Source organism: Malaya genurostris, chromosome 2 (genome assembly GCF_030247185.1).
Source record: "Malaya genurostris strain Urasoe2022 chromosome 2, Malgen_1.1, whole genome shotgun sequence".
NCBI classification, from domain to species: Eukaryota; Metazoa; Arthropoda; class Insecta; order Diptera; family Culicidae; genus Malaya; species Malaya genurostris.
This window is the reverse complement of record NC_080571.1, coordinates 274,629,128-274,643,942: the sequence shown is the minus strand read 5'-3', so window position 1 is coordinate 274,643,942 and position 14,815 is coordinate 274,629,128. Positions and strand designations below refer to the sequence as shown.

The 14,815-nt window shown below is 37.2% G+C and overlaps 1 protein-coding gene across 6 annotated transcripts in view; it reads left to right on the top strand.

Moving 5' to 3' along the window:
- Positions 1-14,815, top strand: part of LOC131430116 (uncharacterized) — a 43,545-nt gene that overhangs the window by 18,871 nt on the left and 9,859 nt on the right. For 4 of the 6 annotated variants that reach the window (XM_058594824.1, XM_058594821.1, XM_058594820.1 and 1 more), the window contains 6 exons: positions 5,009-5,248; positions 5,326-5,430; positions 5,598-5,660; positions 10,376-10,450; positions 11,224-11,307; positions 11,369-11,500. In XM_058594824.1, the coding sequence (XP_058450807.1) occupies positions 5,009-5,248; positions 5,326-5,430; positions 5,598-5,660; positions 10,376-10,450; positions 11,224-11,307; positions 11,369-11,500 (699 nt within the window). The remainder of the gene's footprint in view (positions 1-5,008; positions 5,249-5,325; positions 5,431-5,597; positions 5,661-10,375; positions 10,451-11,223; positions 11,308-11,368; positions 11,501-14,815) is intronic. The other 2 variants (XM_058594822.1, XM_058594825.1) reach the window with 2 other exon arrangements.

Sequence of the window (14,815 nt, the reverse complement as noted above, 5' to 3'; positions counted from 1 at the left end):
CTACTAAATATATCGTGTGTTTTATGGTAACTATCTGTTGGATCCTGATCAGGCAGTAAATACACATCGCAATCCGTAGGAGATTGAGCCATCCAATCAACAGTGGAATGCCGGAGAATCTGATTGGATTTCCAATGTATTGTTTTGCACTGGCATGCACAATGTGTAACCCACATTCGGAGTACCATTCAAAAGTTAATTATAGTACGTTAACCTCACTTCGCCTTGTTTTACCCTGCGTGCAAGGGGAGTCATTTCTCCATTCCCTGTGAAGCTGCACGTGTTATATTTTTAGATTGGTTGGTTGATGGTTCCGCATTTTCATAATGGCTAATGTATTAGAGGGCAGCGAACGATAGCTATTTTTAATTGAATTTATCGAACAAATGAGAAAATTTCATTAGATGATTTTTATCGTTTTTCGAAATAATTCACGCCTCATAGTAATTATTGACAATGTGCGCTTATGTAGATAAAAGTCAATTGATAATGCTGTAAAAATTAAGCAAACCGAAGTGAAAAGTTTGTCTGTAAAATTATAGGTGTAACAGTTAATATTGTGGGATTTGTTCAAAAGATGTCTGCAAACAGGTTCAGTTCGTTCTCGAAACAATTGTTTAGTTTTTTTTTGCTTCAGCATCTCATTCCAACGAACTATTGCTGTTTTGTCAATTGCAAATATATATTTTATGAAGTGGACATGTCAAAATTCTTGTCATGTAACGAGCATTTGAGGAAAGTTTAGATTAATTACTCTGTTTTGAAAACAAAGGTGTTTTTGTTGAAGCACACGTTAGTTTAAACTGTGTGCAAGACGAAGAAACCACAGGTCCACTCAAAAGAATTGAAGACGTTACGTTAGTGGTTAAGCTATTTTTATTGTCTACACGAAATGGGAAAGATTCAGAAGGTAGGAAAATGGGTTTCTCATGAGCTGAATGATGCTGGACTGTTGGAAAAGTTATAAATGGTGAGCCAAATTTGAATTTCTCGGCATGAACGGATTTCTGCGACGGATCATGACAGGAGACGATAGTTGGATTTATTTTGAGCATGGGTCGATCCTGGTCAATCATCGACATCAACTGCTAAATCTTAAAGCTTCGAAATAACAACGATGCAGTACACTTGGAGGGATCAAAAAGGTACTACGAGGTACTACTACTTCTCAATCCAGGGGAAACTATAAATACTAATTGCTACCAACAGCAACTGATCAAATTGAGTCAAGCAAACGACCAGAATGCTTAAAAAAACATGCGAAAGTCATTTTGCAGCTCGATAACGCCTCCGCACACACAGCAAAAGCGGTCAAACACATAATTTTCCAACTTGTGAAATTGCTTTCATCGATGTCTCACGCACTTGTTGAGCAGCAATCTTGAGATGGTCAAGTTTCGGGTATTTGTACCCGGGTAGTTATGAAAAAATGGCTTCACGATTGGATCGATTCAAAAGACGAACAATTTTTTCGAAGTGGTATTCGCGGGTTGGTGGAAAGATGAAAAAAATGCGTAGCCTTCGAAGGCATACTTTGACTAAAGAATCATGAGCCTATTACCAGACCCTGTCAGCTTGGAGCGAAATCAATCTTCAGTTCAGCAACGCCATCGCGTGGCACCACATTCAACCTATCATGTCAATTGTATGGATGCGCAGTGCTGCTATTTTGGCGCGCACGAATTTGACATTTCTCTCCCTTACTTCTATGTACGAGATTCAATACGGACTCGCCTGAGGGCGACATGCTCGCAGAAAAGTATGTTGCCAATGATTTGTTCGGGAAATGTAAGAGCTGGATATCTTGTTAATATGATGTCTTTGCTATTACTTACAATCGTCTTGACAAAATGTACGACTACTGAGATTCTCGGCAGTCCAAAATTTCGTAATTTCAAGTTATTGACGAAATTTGCAGCAAAAATGTCACTGTTATCTCGGCAAATGCGCCCAGAAATAAATCATGAAATAACGAGTCATCAGTAATTGGTCCTGCAAAGTATTTTGTTTTATTGTTGTAAAAATAATTTACACAGAAACTAGGATCCATAACCTTTATTTTAAATGAAAATATGAGAACAAAACAAACGCAAAAATAGGATGGCTGACACATGTTTTTAGCACTTCTCTACCTGTAAATGAACGTATATCTCAATGTATTACCCCTATCACCTATTTTCTCACGAAATAGCGAAAATGAGGGAAATTCACACATTTTTCCCTTTCCACGAGAAATGGTGATGTGGTGCGTTGCAAAATCGACAAGTGACAGTAGATGACATACGTCTCGTCACAAACAGTAGATGACATACGTCTTGCTCACTGCTCGAATTCTGATATATTTGTAATTTACTGACAAGTTAAGCTAAATACTATGCCAAACTTTGGCAAAAGGATGCTTTCTACCAAGATATCAGAATATAATTTTAAAGAGTCTCAGTATTTTTTTGCATCAAGTATTTGGATTGTCCAGAAATGACCCGAATTCAGCAGGAGATTGATAGTACTCTTCATAATATCATTCGCCAGATAGTACTAGCCTAAAGGTCGTGTGGAATCTGGAAGCTAAACAATTTGCCAAGAATTTATTCACAGGCTTCCAGAATTTTTCAATGTTTCATACACTAAAACCTCAATTTACGCGAATTTAACTTATGCGACTTGTTTTACGCGTTTTATTTCAAATAACGCGATTTTTTTATTTAATTTACGCGATGATCGCGTAAAAATAGGTTTTTGCAAAATGAAGGAAATCTCAATTTATATACATATACAAAACAATCTAACATGCTCCAGGGAATTGAATATTGTGAAATGTACATTAATGAATTGTTTAGTTTCAAAGAATCCAAATAAGATCGTGGGCATTCAAGAATTATCTGGAAAACAAATATTCACTTTTATGTGACTATTGAGTGCAGTCTGTACTTTATAGAAAATTGAAATACTGTTATAAGATCTGTAGAAGAACTTGCTCATCCAAAACCTCTTTGGAAAAGGCCTTAAGGTCCACCAACGTAACCGATGATCTATCCAAAAACTACCTGTATTTCTACCGTTAGCATTAACGACCTTATCGTTCTCGGTCCATATTCATGATGCCACATGCGATCAAAATGACAATTGTGATTTCTCTAGGTCATCCTAAAACTACCTGGAGTAGCTCTTTGACTATGAACAGCATTGAAAAATTATACATAAACTGCTGAATGCTCGAGTAGATCTTAAGACCTGTCTTCACCGAAGTTCTTCGATGACTGGGAACCTTCCGGGAACAGCTATAAATAGACAAGTAAGCAATCTGTAGCTCGAAAAGTATGAACCACAAACAAAAAAGGCATTACCCATTGTAGTTCTTGCTGTGACACAGTGTTTACCCTAAGGACAATACTCCAAGTAGTTTTTGGATCTTGGAACATCACTTAAGCATTTCCATAGTCTCAGAAAATACTCAGTGGGTCCTCAGGCGCTAAAGCATCGAACGTAGTAGGATAATTCATGTTATTTACACTAAAAAAATTTTCAAATGAAATTTGAAAACCTTTATTTTTACGCGAAAAATTTTAAATAACCCGGCTATGTGCGTAAATTGAGGTTCCAGTGTGTTTGGTTTCTTGAATTATAAAATATTTTTTTATTATTTCGATTATAGAGGTTTTAACATTAAGATTATTCACCTCTTCAGGCCGGAAAAACTTCCTGGCCCTATGTGCGGGGTTGGGAGTTAAACCCACGAAATTCCCGAGATTTTTGAAGTTGATTATTTAGGGGTTAACAAAATTTTATGCACAGGTCAAATAACCGTTTTCATATACTTTAGGTTTAGTCTTAGACTCGTCAGTGCAAGACAGTTTGCGTTGAGCTGCTGATACAATTGAAAGCTTTCGAAAAAAAACTATCCTGATTACGAGAAAGTGTTGGTGAAATAAATAACTTTCAGTTGAAACAGTCAAGTTAAAAATTGACGAAAAATTCGTGCATTTCTCATGAATCAGATAAGAACAGTACCGAAATGCAATTTCACATTGACACTTAATGACGCTAAAATTAATCATTCTTTAAAATGCTGCACCTATTGCATGAAGTGCACCTCCTGTCTATTTTGGTACCGAAAAATCCCAAAATCATCTCATGTGGCGTCTCCCGGAGAGGACGAATGGTGTTCCGTTAAAAACAAAATTTGTTTTTTTTTGTTTTATTTATGCCTTTTTCTATCAACCGTGACAGGCTCTATCAAAATATGTGACCGCTTTTTCTATTACTGGCTGTAAATCGTGCACGTGTAGTAGGCAACCACCTTTTCTTCATCAGCACATCACCATCGGTCGAGGAGCGTCCCGTTTGTAGGAGTTTTCAGAGTTTCCACTTCACCAACTAGGTGTGAGTCCAATCCCGTGGCGCAACTCCGCACAACAGCTGCGTTTCCATCGTGCGTATCTCGCGAGAGGAAAGCGTTGCTGCAACGAAAGATTTTGGATGGGAAATGCAGTTTTGTTTAAAAATAAACAATTTCAAAGTCTTCTCTCCGATGGGAGAAACGGTGTGCCGTGTTTTGATATTTTCAAAAATAATTCGATTCCTTCAATCAATTTACACTTTTATATCGAACACATTTCCTCACCCTTTCTTATTGCATAGTAAAAACTGAAATCTTGGTATGTGATTTTTGTAATAATTTGTTGGAAATTTAAATTCATTCCGTATATTACACTCCCGTACAGTCGTGTGCACTTTATCCACTTGATGAGGGTTAGTCTTTCGTCTTTGAGGAGAAGAAATCGAATATCCACTAGAAGATGGCACGCTTTGCGATGTTCTCAGTATAAGTGAGTCTGTCGGGTCGATCGCGTCGCTTAGTGGTTCGAACTGGAAAAGTTACCGCCGCGTGTTTCACTATTTGCAACTGCATAATGAAAATCTAATGGATTTTTGGGAGTCACTATTTAAGCTACCTAATCACGTACCATCACAGCGTTGCACATAAAACACTACAATGGGCATTCTCCAGATAGGAAAGGATTTGTCAAACGATTCCTTGAGTTCGTTTGCAGAACTGGATGCCGCACCCCTTCACTGTTTGATCGAAGACTTGAAGCAGGAAATTGAAGCAAAAGATTCGCTACTGCGGGGCAAATCTGACATCATCTTACAGTTGAGGCAGCAAGTTTGTGACGGGGAGAAAGAAATGCACCGGTTGAAACTGCGCCAAGAGTCCGTGGCGCAGGACCGACTAAGCTACGACAAGAGGGTAAGGGCATGACGAGATGAATCGATTTCTGCTAGACTAAGACGAACTATTTTTTCCTTGTTTTTGTAAACATCTAGATCGGAAATCTGCAGAGAGCTCTTCAAGATCATGACGAGACGATTGAGAAGCTCAAGCAGCAGAATCGTTTGCTCAAACAGCAACATGAGGATATGAAGGAGACGGTGAGTAGCTGTTATTTGTTATGATGATTTTTCCGTTCTATTGTGGTAGCTAGCAGTATAGCATATATTCTTTCCCAGTGGGTTGATATATGCCTGTTTATTGAACATGCAGTAATTTTTTTTTCGGCGTTTATTTTCCGATTACGTTTCACCGACGCCGCCAACAGCTGCAAACGTACAAAGAAAATATCCGACAGGCGATCGAAGAAAAGGCCAGCGTAGAAGACGAGGTAAGTGATTGTAAACGATTTGTTTTTTTTAATGTTTCGATTAATGAAACTGTCATATATACTAATATTTCTATGTTTCTTTGATCAATCGAAAAAACATGAGTTCGAGAAATTTTACTACAATTATCGTTAATTTAGCTCCGGCTTCAACCTACGAAATTTAAATAATCTTGAAGTTTTCATAACATTTTGAAAACCCAAAACGTTATATTTTTTCAAATTGCAGATTTCTTTTAAATGATATCATGTATGGTAAAAAGATGTTGCTGTTTTTGTTCGGTGCATTCAATTGTGAGTTACAGGGTGGTAAATATTTGTATACATCTCAACTCGAAACAGAAGCATGATGTTATGACATAAAAACAATATAACCCCAAAAACATGATACATCTAATAACCATCTGTGAAACCTCGGCTAAACGGAATGTAATTGATTTATTGTGACAGGGGTTACATACGACAATATTGTGCGAAAATAATCGTAAACAAAGCGCGGTGAAGTAAATCAAATAGGGGTCGAAAATAGGAAGGTTTTTCAGGTTTCTATTTTGCAGAATCCCGAACCGAACTTTCAACAGCTGAACGATCGGTAATCAGTTCGGTAATTGAATTGATTACCGATCGTTCGGTTATTGCTGAATTGTCAAAGAATTACCGTAAACTGTAAACCAAATGGATCTAACAAATGGTTCGGTAATTTTTTTGTGTTCATTTACTTTTGGTTAAAATTATGAATTTGAATAGATTTTCGGATATTATGAAACAATACACATTTTAAACTTACGATTAGGTTTTTTGAATTTGGATATTTTTCTTAGAAACGAGTGAAGAAAATTCGAACCAGTCGTGACTACGGTATATAAAAAATGTCTACAAATGTAATGTAACTTCACTTCCCGGTTGACCGGAATTATGAGCGCCTTTCGGAGCATTGCACAACCCGTCAAGTCCACCAGAAATAACTCTCGAACGAAATGTGTTGCCAGCAAGTGTACATAGTGATATGAAATTATTGCCTATAAGCAAGGATGGCTTTTATCATATCAAAGAACATTCACTGGCAACTCTTCACACGATTGAATCAGTGCCATCAAAGAGAGACGGAAATCATCGCAACAACAAAAAACCCGGCATGACTCCAGTGCGAGAGCGAATCTCGATGACATTTCTGAGAATCAAAGGTTAGCACACTGCTATAGGGATCCTCTCTGAAGCAACAAACGGTCGCTTATTCTCGTTTCGCGATCCGATTCTATGCAGGCAGTTGATAATTGCGATAGAATCATTTTACTATTGCCGCTTATTCCAACTATGTGCATATAACCTTTGTATAAGTTGTGTCTATGAAAATGTCTGTGAATGCTCCACACAAGGGTTTTGAAATATTGCAACCTAGTATGAGAATCATCAAGTTGAATCATCGATTCGATTTTCTGCGATCTGTCACCGCGATTCTGTCTTGGGAAATTCCACACAACAACGATCATTATCAGACTACATTTTTTTAAGAGTGTGAAATACTCAGAGTATGAAGTGGAGCGAAGAAATGTAGCAAAATTCTCTCGCGGTTCATGCATTGAGAGACTCGAGTTCTTGTAGCATCTTCTACCGGATTGAAAATGTTGTATACAATATAGATAGCAATATAGCAGCTTCTGTCAAATTTTCGGCAATCACCAACACTGCCTATAAGTAAACAAAAAGCTTTGAGTAGTTCTAATGTTAACTTGTGCACTTGTACCTCATTTCATTCGACAAACCCTTCACGATATCTTTTCGTTTGGTTAATAAAAAGACACTTACTGAAAATTTTAATAACTATTTGACAGTTGTGAACTAACTGTCAATCAATATTTACAGTAGTTCGGTTATTGGAAGATTATTTTACCGTACGGACAGTATGGTTTTCACCGTACTCGGCGACTATTCAGATGTACCGTATGAATTGTATATCTATTTACAGAATTCTGTAATGAAAACTAGCGTAAAACTGATCGTTCAGTAAAAAATTGCATATTTGTTGTAAAATGAAGTTCATGTACCGAAATATCGGTAGTTTCTATTGATTACCGAAAGTTTTGGTCAAAAAAATTACCGAACAACGGAATCGAATCTTAGTGTGTAAAGGGGTTTATTATGCGTTGCTTTTATATGGCCAAACACTAAATTAAGCCATTTAACGCTAACCAGAAACTTCCAGAATTGGTCAACAGAAAGGTGTCGATTTCCATCAGGCCAGGTCACACAAATCTATAGTGATTCATCAGAAACTTCGGTAGTTTGGTTGTGAACGTCAACTACTTTACTGAAACCAATGTCGTTCAATTTAAATTTTTAATTTTAATGCAATCCGTGCATACATTTCCGCTTACCATTTCCGTCACACTGAGCTGTGGTAGACACTGTTCTACCACAAAACTGAATTGGTAAGCGTACATTGAACAATGGTCTAAATCAGTCATTCCCAAAGTACGTGGCAACACACGGTAGCGCTTAAGACATTTCGCTTCGCTGTCACAGTAGTGGGGTGAGTTTGGGAATCACTGGTCTAAATCCTAGGCGCCTCACTACCGGTATCATATATCCAAACATTCTCTCTGTCCTTCAGACACTAGTCTTCTCGCTTTATATCTATTTCTCGCTCAAGCATTGGGTAGAAGAGTATAGTAAATTTATAATCATTTGTTGCCTTCTCTACCGTGCCAGTCGCTGCCTGACTATCGTCAGCGATAGACCCTATGAAAGCAGTTTGATAGTCTGCCTTTTCACTACCAGAAGCAGATTACGAAAAATCAAACCGCAATTGTTTTCAACGATTTGCAGTTTTGTGATCTGGCGTTCTCCGTGTTTCAGAACAATATGGTGCACATTTGACCCTAATTGGACATTCCGTCAAATAAGATCTTGGAGCACAGAAAATATTGCATTTGTTTCCTAACCTGATATATTCAGCTATTCGAAACTTTTATTTGTTTATATCTTGACTCACTTAAATTTATTTGACATGGTTGTAGATGCTAAAGATCCAGCAGGAGTCCCGGAAATGAGCTCATTATAATAAAACTGTTACTTTGAATCCTGTGGCTATCCTTTGAGAAAGAGGCGTACTGTTTGCTATCTAGTGAAACTAGGGGTTCAAATGATTCCCTTTTATGCCTCCGTCCATCGATTCGGCGACGCTGTTGCCGTTAGATGTGAGAATATCTAGAATTATTTCTCCAGGTAATGGGTTTATTGTAAGCTAATGTAGACGTGCCCTGTTTAACATTGGTTGTAGACTATCTGTTCAACAGTTTTAGCTATTCATTGCTCTCTGTGAAGTACTGAGTTACTTTGAGTTCAAGATAATTTATAAAATAAACAATATGCTGACACTATTGGCACGAGGCCTGCTGATTTTTATTGGCGAATAGCGATTTACATGAATATTTTATGTCGCTATCAAAAGATACGTAAGACGGAATGGATTTCCTGAAGCATATGATCAAACCACGCATACATTCAGAGCATAACTAGAAAAACTTTCTCACTATTTTTTTGTAAGAGATAACCGTTTTAATGCAGTACGCAGAAGTATGGAGACACTGACCCTTATTGCCGGTATCACTACACGGTGAAAGCCAAACGAAGAGAATGTTAAGAGAACAAAGTATTTTTTTGGATAAGCCTAACATTATTATGAATATCACGTCACCAACATTTTGTTGGAAAAATGATTTTTTTCTCTACAGTGATCACTCCACTGTGCGTGATACTGGTAATAGGTAAAATCAAGTGAAGTGATATCAGAGTGAAGTGAAAGTGAGAACGGTAATAAGAGTCACTTTCAATGTATTCACCTTTGCCGTTTTTGTGTTTAGCGCTGCACTGATGTAGTGTAGCACCGATTGTACTCGCTCTAATTTGGATGTAATCAAGGCATCTTTTTTGCAAAATAAAAACTGACGAAACGCATAGCGGAAATAGAAATCAGCGAAAATTGCACCGCAGGGACAGGAATTGAACCCGCAACTTTTCATATCCGTGGAAGTCGTTTTACCAATTGATCTACCTTGCATGCGAAATACCACGCATAAATCAACCTAATTACAATTCGAGAGTATACTTTGTTGCTAATTTTCGTTCCGCATCAAGAAAATAGATGAATAAAAATTCGAAAAACTGAAAATTTGCTGAAAAGAACCGCCAGAAGCAGTACCCGAGCCCGCAACGTTATCCTTACCGTGAAGATGCTCAACTAATTTAGCTACTCTGGTACAATTGGGAGTACATCCCAAAAGGTAGAGCGAACATGTGCATAACACTTTGTACGTTCATACTGCATTGCTAACTGTAGCTGACTTCTGATGATTAGTATTTCCCAAATTCAGATGATGGCGATGATGAAAAGTTAAAGCTGGGTTTAAGACAGCTTCTATTATCTTAAAACAAAATCGTGAAACTGATGCTATTGAGGGATCAATCATTTTCGCTTATGTATTCAAAGATTCTACATTCTCGGAACATATAAACAATTGTAAGATTTTATTCAAATCATATGAACCTTGTTCATGAACACGTGTTAAATACCTGCTTAAGCGAAAATTGTTCTAGACTAAAATAATATTGTCAATTGAAGCAGAAGCCGAAAGCAAAACGTACAATTTAACACTACATTTTCACAGTATTCCAATAGATTAGTATTTCTTCATTGTTTTATCCTTTCCAATATTCAGTGTAAAAATCAACTTCTGACCATTTCCAACCTACGCAATGCCATCGAGGAAACAAAGCGCAACGGGAGTTCTTCCGTGAGTGTACCTTCCCTAGCCGGCAGTTCTGCTGACAGTCCGAACCATTCGGGTCACAGTAGGCACTTTCAGCCACAGCACCACTACTACAACAGCAATGCCAGTACCACTAGCAATACTAACACTAACAGCGGCGGCGGCGGCGGCGGAACATCCTATTGGAGTGCCTTCTTCCGTGCGATGCATGAATAATGAGTTGACCCCTATTTATATTGTATATGTATATCCTAAAAGTGTTTTCTTTCCTTGTTAAGATTCCATCTCGTAATCTTATAAATTATTGACCACGCATTTGTTCTCTGTAAAAAAGAGAAAAACGAAACGTTTGTCTTCCACTGATCCAATTTTACTTGTTTATTTATTGTTTGCTCTGTTCAACGAAGTTGTGACAGTTGTTCAATGTCGGACACTAAACGTGAATAGCATGCTAATGACTGTATGAAACTAATGACTAAAACTTAATCTTATTTTTGACTTCACCAAGTGCCAATATCTTGTGAAATGTGTTACTTATATAACGTTTGAGATTGCAGAAAGTATTATTATATAGGATGAACATTAGAGTCAGATATGTTGAGTATTTATCACGTGATTCCATGAGAAATGGATAAATACGGTTTTAATAAAAAAATGTTATTTTTACTTTTGAGTTATTTGAAGTTGTGTTAAACGTATTTTTATATACTAACCTAACAACCATTTTTGGTAAGTTAACATCTTTAGAATATTTTTTTGTTTATAAAACATCACAATTTTCATAATCTATTTTCTAGGTAAAGCATCTACGAGAAGTTATTGAGGTCATGCAATCGGAAGTGCTAATGCTTAGTGAACAGTTGAATCATGCATTTCGAGAGGTAAGTTCAAGACATACGTATTATGGAAGACGCGATAAAAAAACGAATTCTTTTCATAAAGAATATTAACAAAGAAGGTGAAATTGAACAGTACCGTGATTCGAACCTACAACTTCGGTGTCAAATTTCGGACCTGACACGTGATTCCATCGAGCTTAAGGACATCGCCGGTTTGATTGGTATTAAACGCGAGGTAAGAAGCGTGTGAAAACAAGCAAGCAGCTATTTATGCTGTCTTTAAATAAAAATTATCGTGACATGTTTGGCATTCCTATTGTTTTATTGTTGTATGCGAGCAAACTGTGTTGCAAAATTTGGTGCTACATATGCGATTGGCACTTGCCAGCAGTGGCGTATCTAGGGGAGGGTTAGACGAAGAGGGTATTCGCCCCGGACACGACGTTTTTTTTTGGCGCAAATTAATCCTTGGGAACTTCTTTTTTTTTCGCCCACCAAATCGATTCCTTCAGAGGTGAAGTTGAAAAAACTATTTTTATCACTAAACAAACGATGAGTTTTGCCCCATCAGGCGCAAATTTTCTTAGGTATGCCACTGCTTGTTGGGATGATTTCGGGCTCACCAAAAATGAAGGCGATTGGATTGTCATTCATTGGATATTCACTTTCGTGATTTACCGCCATCATTTTGATTGAAGAGAAGTGATATTTATTTGTCGTTCGTGCTTCAATCGTATCAATTTCCTTTTGCACTTCAGGTGTGCTAAACTATTAGCACACATAGTTTGATCGATTATTTGCGATTCTATCACTTTGGCACGTGCTTACAGCTTTTGACAATAATTTGACCTGTAAACTATAGGACAAATTTCTTTCAACAAATTCTTCTAGTCGCAGTAATAAACTAGGTGACATTTTTTTCTCTAGAAAATAAGGCTTTAGTGAGACCAATTCGATCGATGTCGATTAGAATGTAATAACCTGAACAAATCGATTCTCATTGCAATGTACAGGTGATAATTGCGTATTAGTGATACCTGCCAAGTTGAATCGTGATGATTATAAGTTCATCCTTCGTTTTGTGGCTTTCTTGGCACTTTCGTAGGAACTGATCCAGAACTTGTTACACGCGATGTGGCTTCCCCTTCGCGACGGGCGACGGTAAATGAATATTATTAGCGTATGGCGTGCCAGACCAGAAGAAATTGGGTCAAAGTTGGCACTCAATTTCACTTTCGATGAATTGTAACTATTCTTTTGCAAATTGCATTTGATAAATCTTGACAAATCACAAACACGTTACTGACTGATTAAATTACATTAGTGAATGTGGAGCATTAATTTCTGCGCCAGATTTTTTTTATGCAACAAAACAATTGGAATCACAATGTGGACAGTTCTACATTTAACGGATATATTCAAGTGTTGGGAAGGAAATTGTCTCGTTTTCTAAAATAAAATGTGATGTTGAATATTGTCATTTTTCATAGCAGCGGAGTAATTGCACTGAAATTTTCCCTACCTATCCAAATTCTCTAGGTAGCATCTACTAGTTTTGTTTGATTAAAAATTTGAATTTAGTTACTTATCTGTATTTTTTAATATTGAGTGAAAGCAATAATACTAATATTTAAAAAGAAACCCTAGTAAACAATAATACGGATTATTACTCGGACAAATGAAATCAAAATAAACACAGTAACCCCACCTCTACAGGAACGTGTTTATGTATCAGACCCAGCAAGTCTCGAGTAAGTCAGCAATTTCACGTGCTCTGCTGGATTGATGAGTACCACCACCGGCAGTGGTGTCTTCAATTGTATATGACGGTTCAGAACGGGGGTAAAGGTTTGAAGCTTAGAGGAAGATATATGCTATATATCCTAATACCGATGGTTTTATGTTGGCGGAAAGGTGGTTGATGAAATTGCGATACATGACGAATCAAACACGGAATAAAGCCAAATGTGTAGGAAAAAGTAACTAGCCATGACGATAATGTACTCGTCTAGGTGCCAATCGTCTGCTCTATATTCTGGAAGTTCAGTTGTGTTTTGATGGTGAGAGAAACTGGGTTCATTCTTTTGTGGATTAATACTAAATCGGATTACTGTTTGGCCTTGGAGTAATGATAATTTGCAAACAGAATATTGTGGCTGGTAGTGAGTGTCATTTAGTATCGATGTATGTTTCAACAATGAAGAAAGGAATATTCGCAGTATTATTTTAAAATGCCATTTCTTGCATGTGTTGTTTGTTGTATGAATATGCAGAATTTCTTCAAAGTTTCACTAATTCCATAAGGATAATGCGGATGCAGTTCGAACTAGTCCAAGCATAATTTGGTTTGAAATAGATAAATTTTGACTAAAATTCGCTAATAACCTGGAATCAAACGTTCCAATGTTCGAGGAATAATTCAGAGAAAAAATCTCATGTAAAATGTGAGAAATAGGCAAGTTCGCCACTTGCTCAAGGAAAGGTTTTTGGATTTCGTAGAGATACGTGCGAAACACAAGTCAGTCCAGTTATTCAACAAGATCATAAAATATAATGCCTAAAAATCTGTAATCTGTAACAAAGAAGAACTCAAACTGTGAAAGATTTCAAATCGATTGCATGTTCTACTCAATACTCGCCCACGCCACTGCGAGTTTTTTCAGCAAAGAACGCGTGTTAGGTAGATTGTTTATGAATATTCGCAGTGAATGTGTTTTTCTCTCATAAAAACCGTCGCCTTTATCAGTATAAAAGAAGAGGTGCTCCACTGCTGCCACGATTCCGCCAGCCATATACCATAGCCAAAGTTAAGCGGGCTAAGCGCACTCAGTCCTTTCGTCCACGTCTTATATACATATTTTAGACGTGAATGAAAATAAAAAGCGATTTTTTATCTGACACACCAGCTGACCCTCTTAATACAATTGAAATATTTCACCAATAACAACATGAGATGCAATAACTAATATTGATGTAGAACAGTTATTACACTATTTCTTGATTGTATTACAATGACAGCCTAGAAATAACAAGTCATGATTAAATGGTAAAAAATGCTGTTACTGTTGTCGTTGTTTGCTTGTTTGGAGATGAGTAAAAAATGGTTTGGAGGTGAGTGAAAAGTGGGAATAAAAGGATTAAGACTAAGCTGGATACACTTATTCCAGCGATTTTTCAACTTTTTGATCCCAAAATTTTCATATGCTGTGGCTCACTAGTAGTACCTGTTACTTGCACAAAGCGCAAGTTTGCGCACCTTCGTCAACTCAACCTTACTTAGAAATGTGGACACCGTTTCTATAAATCCAGGGACTTGCACACACCAGCTCACCAACGACGATAGGCCACCTATGCTGGTTGCGACATCGCTGCTGTCATCGGTGTTAATAAGAAAAATAATAGTAAAATCTAGTGAATTGCTAACAAAAATCCCTATAACAAATAAAACTCTAATAAGACTATCTTATCGCTAGTGCTTATAACTAACTTATCGCTAGTGCTTAAAACTACCTTATCGCAGTGCTCTTATCACTAAATAACGCGAATTGGT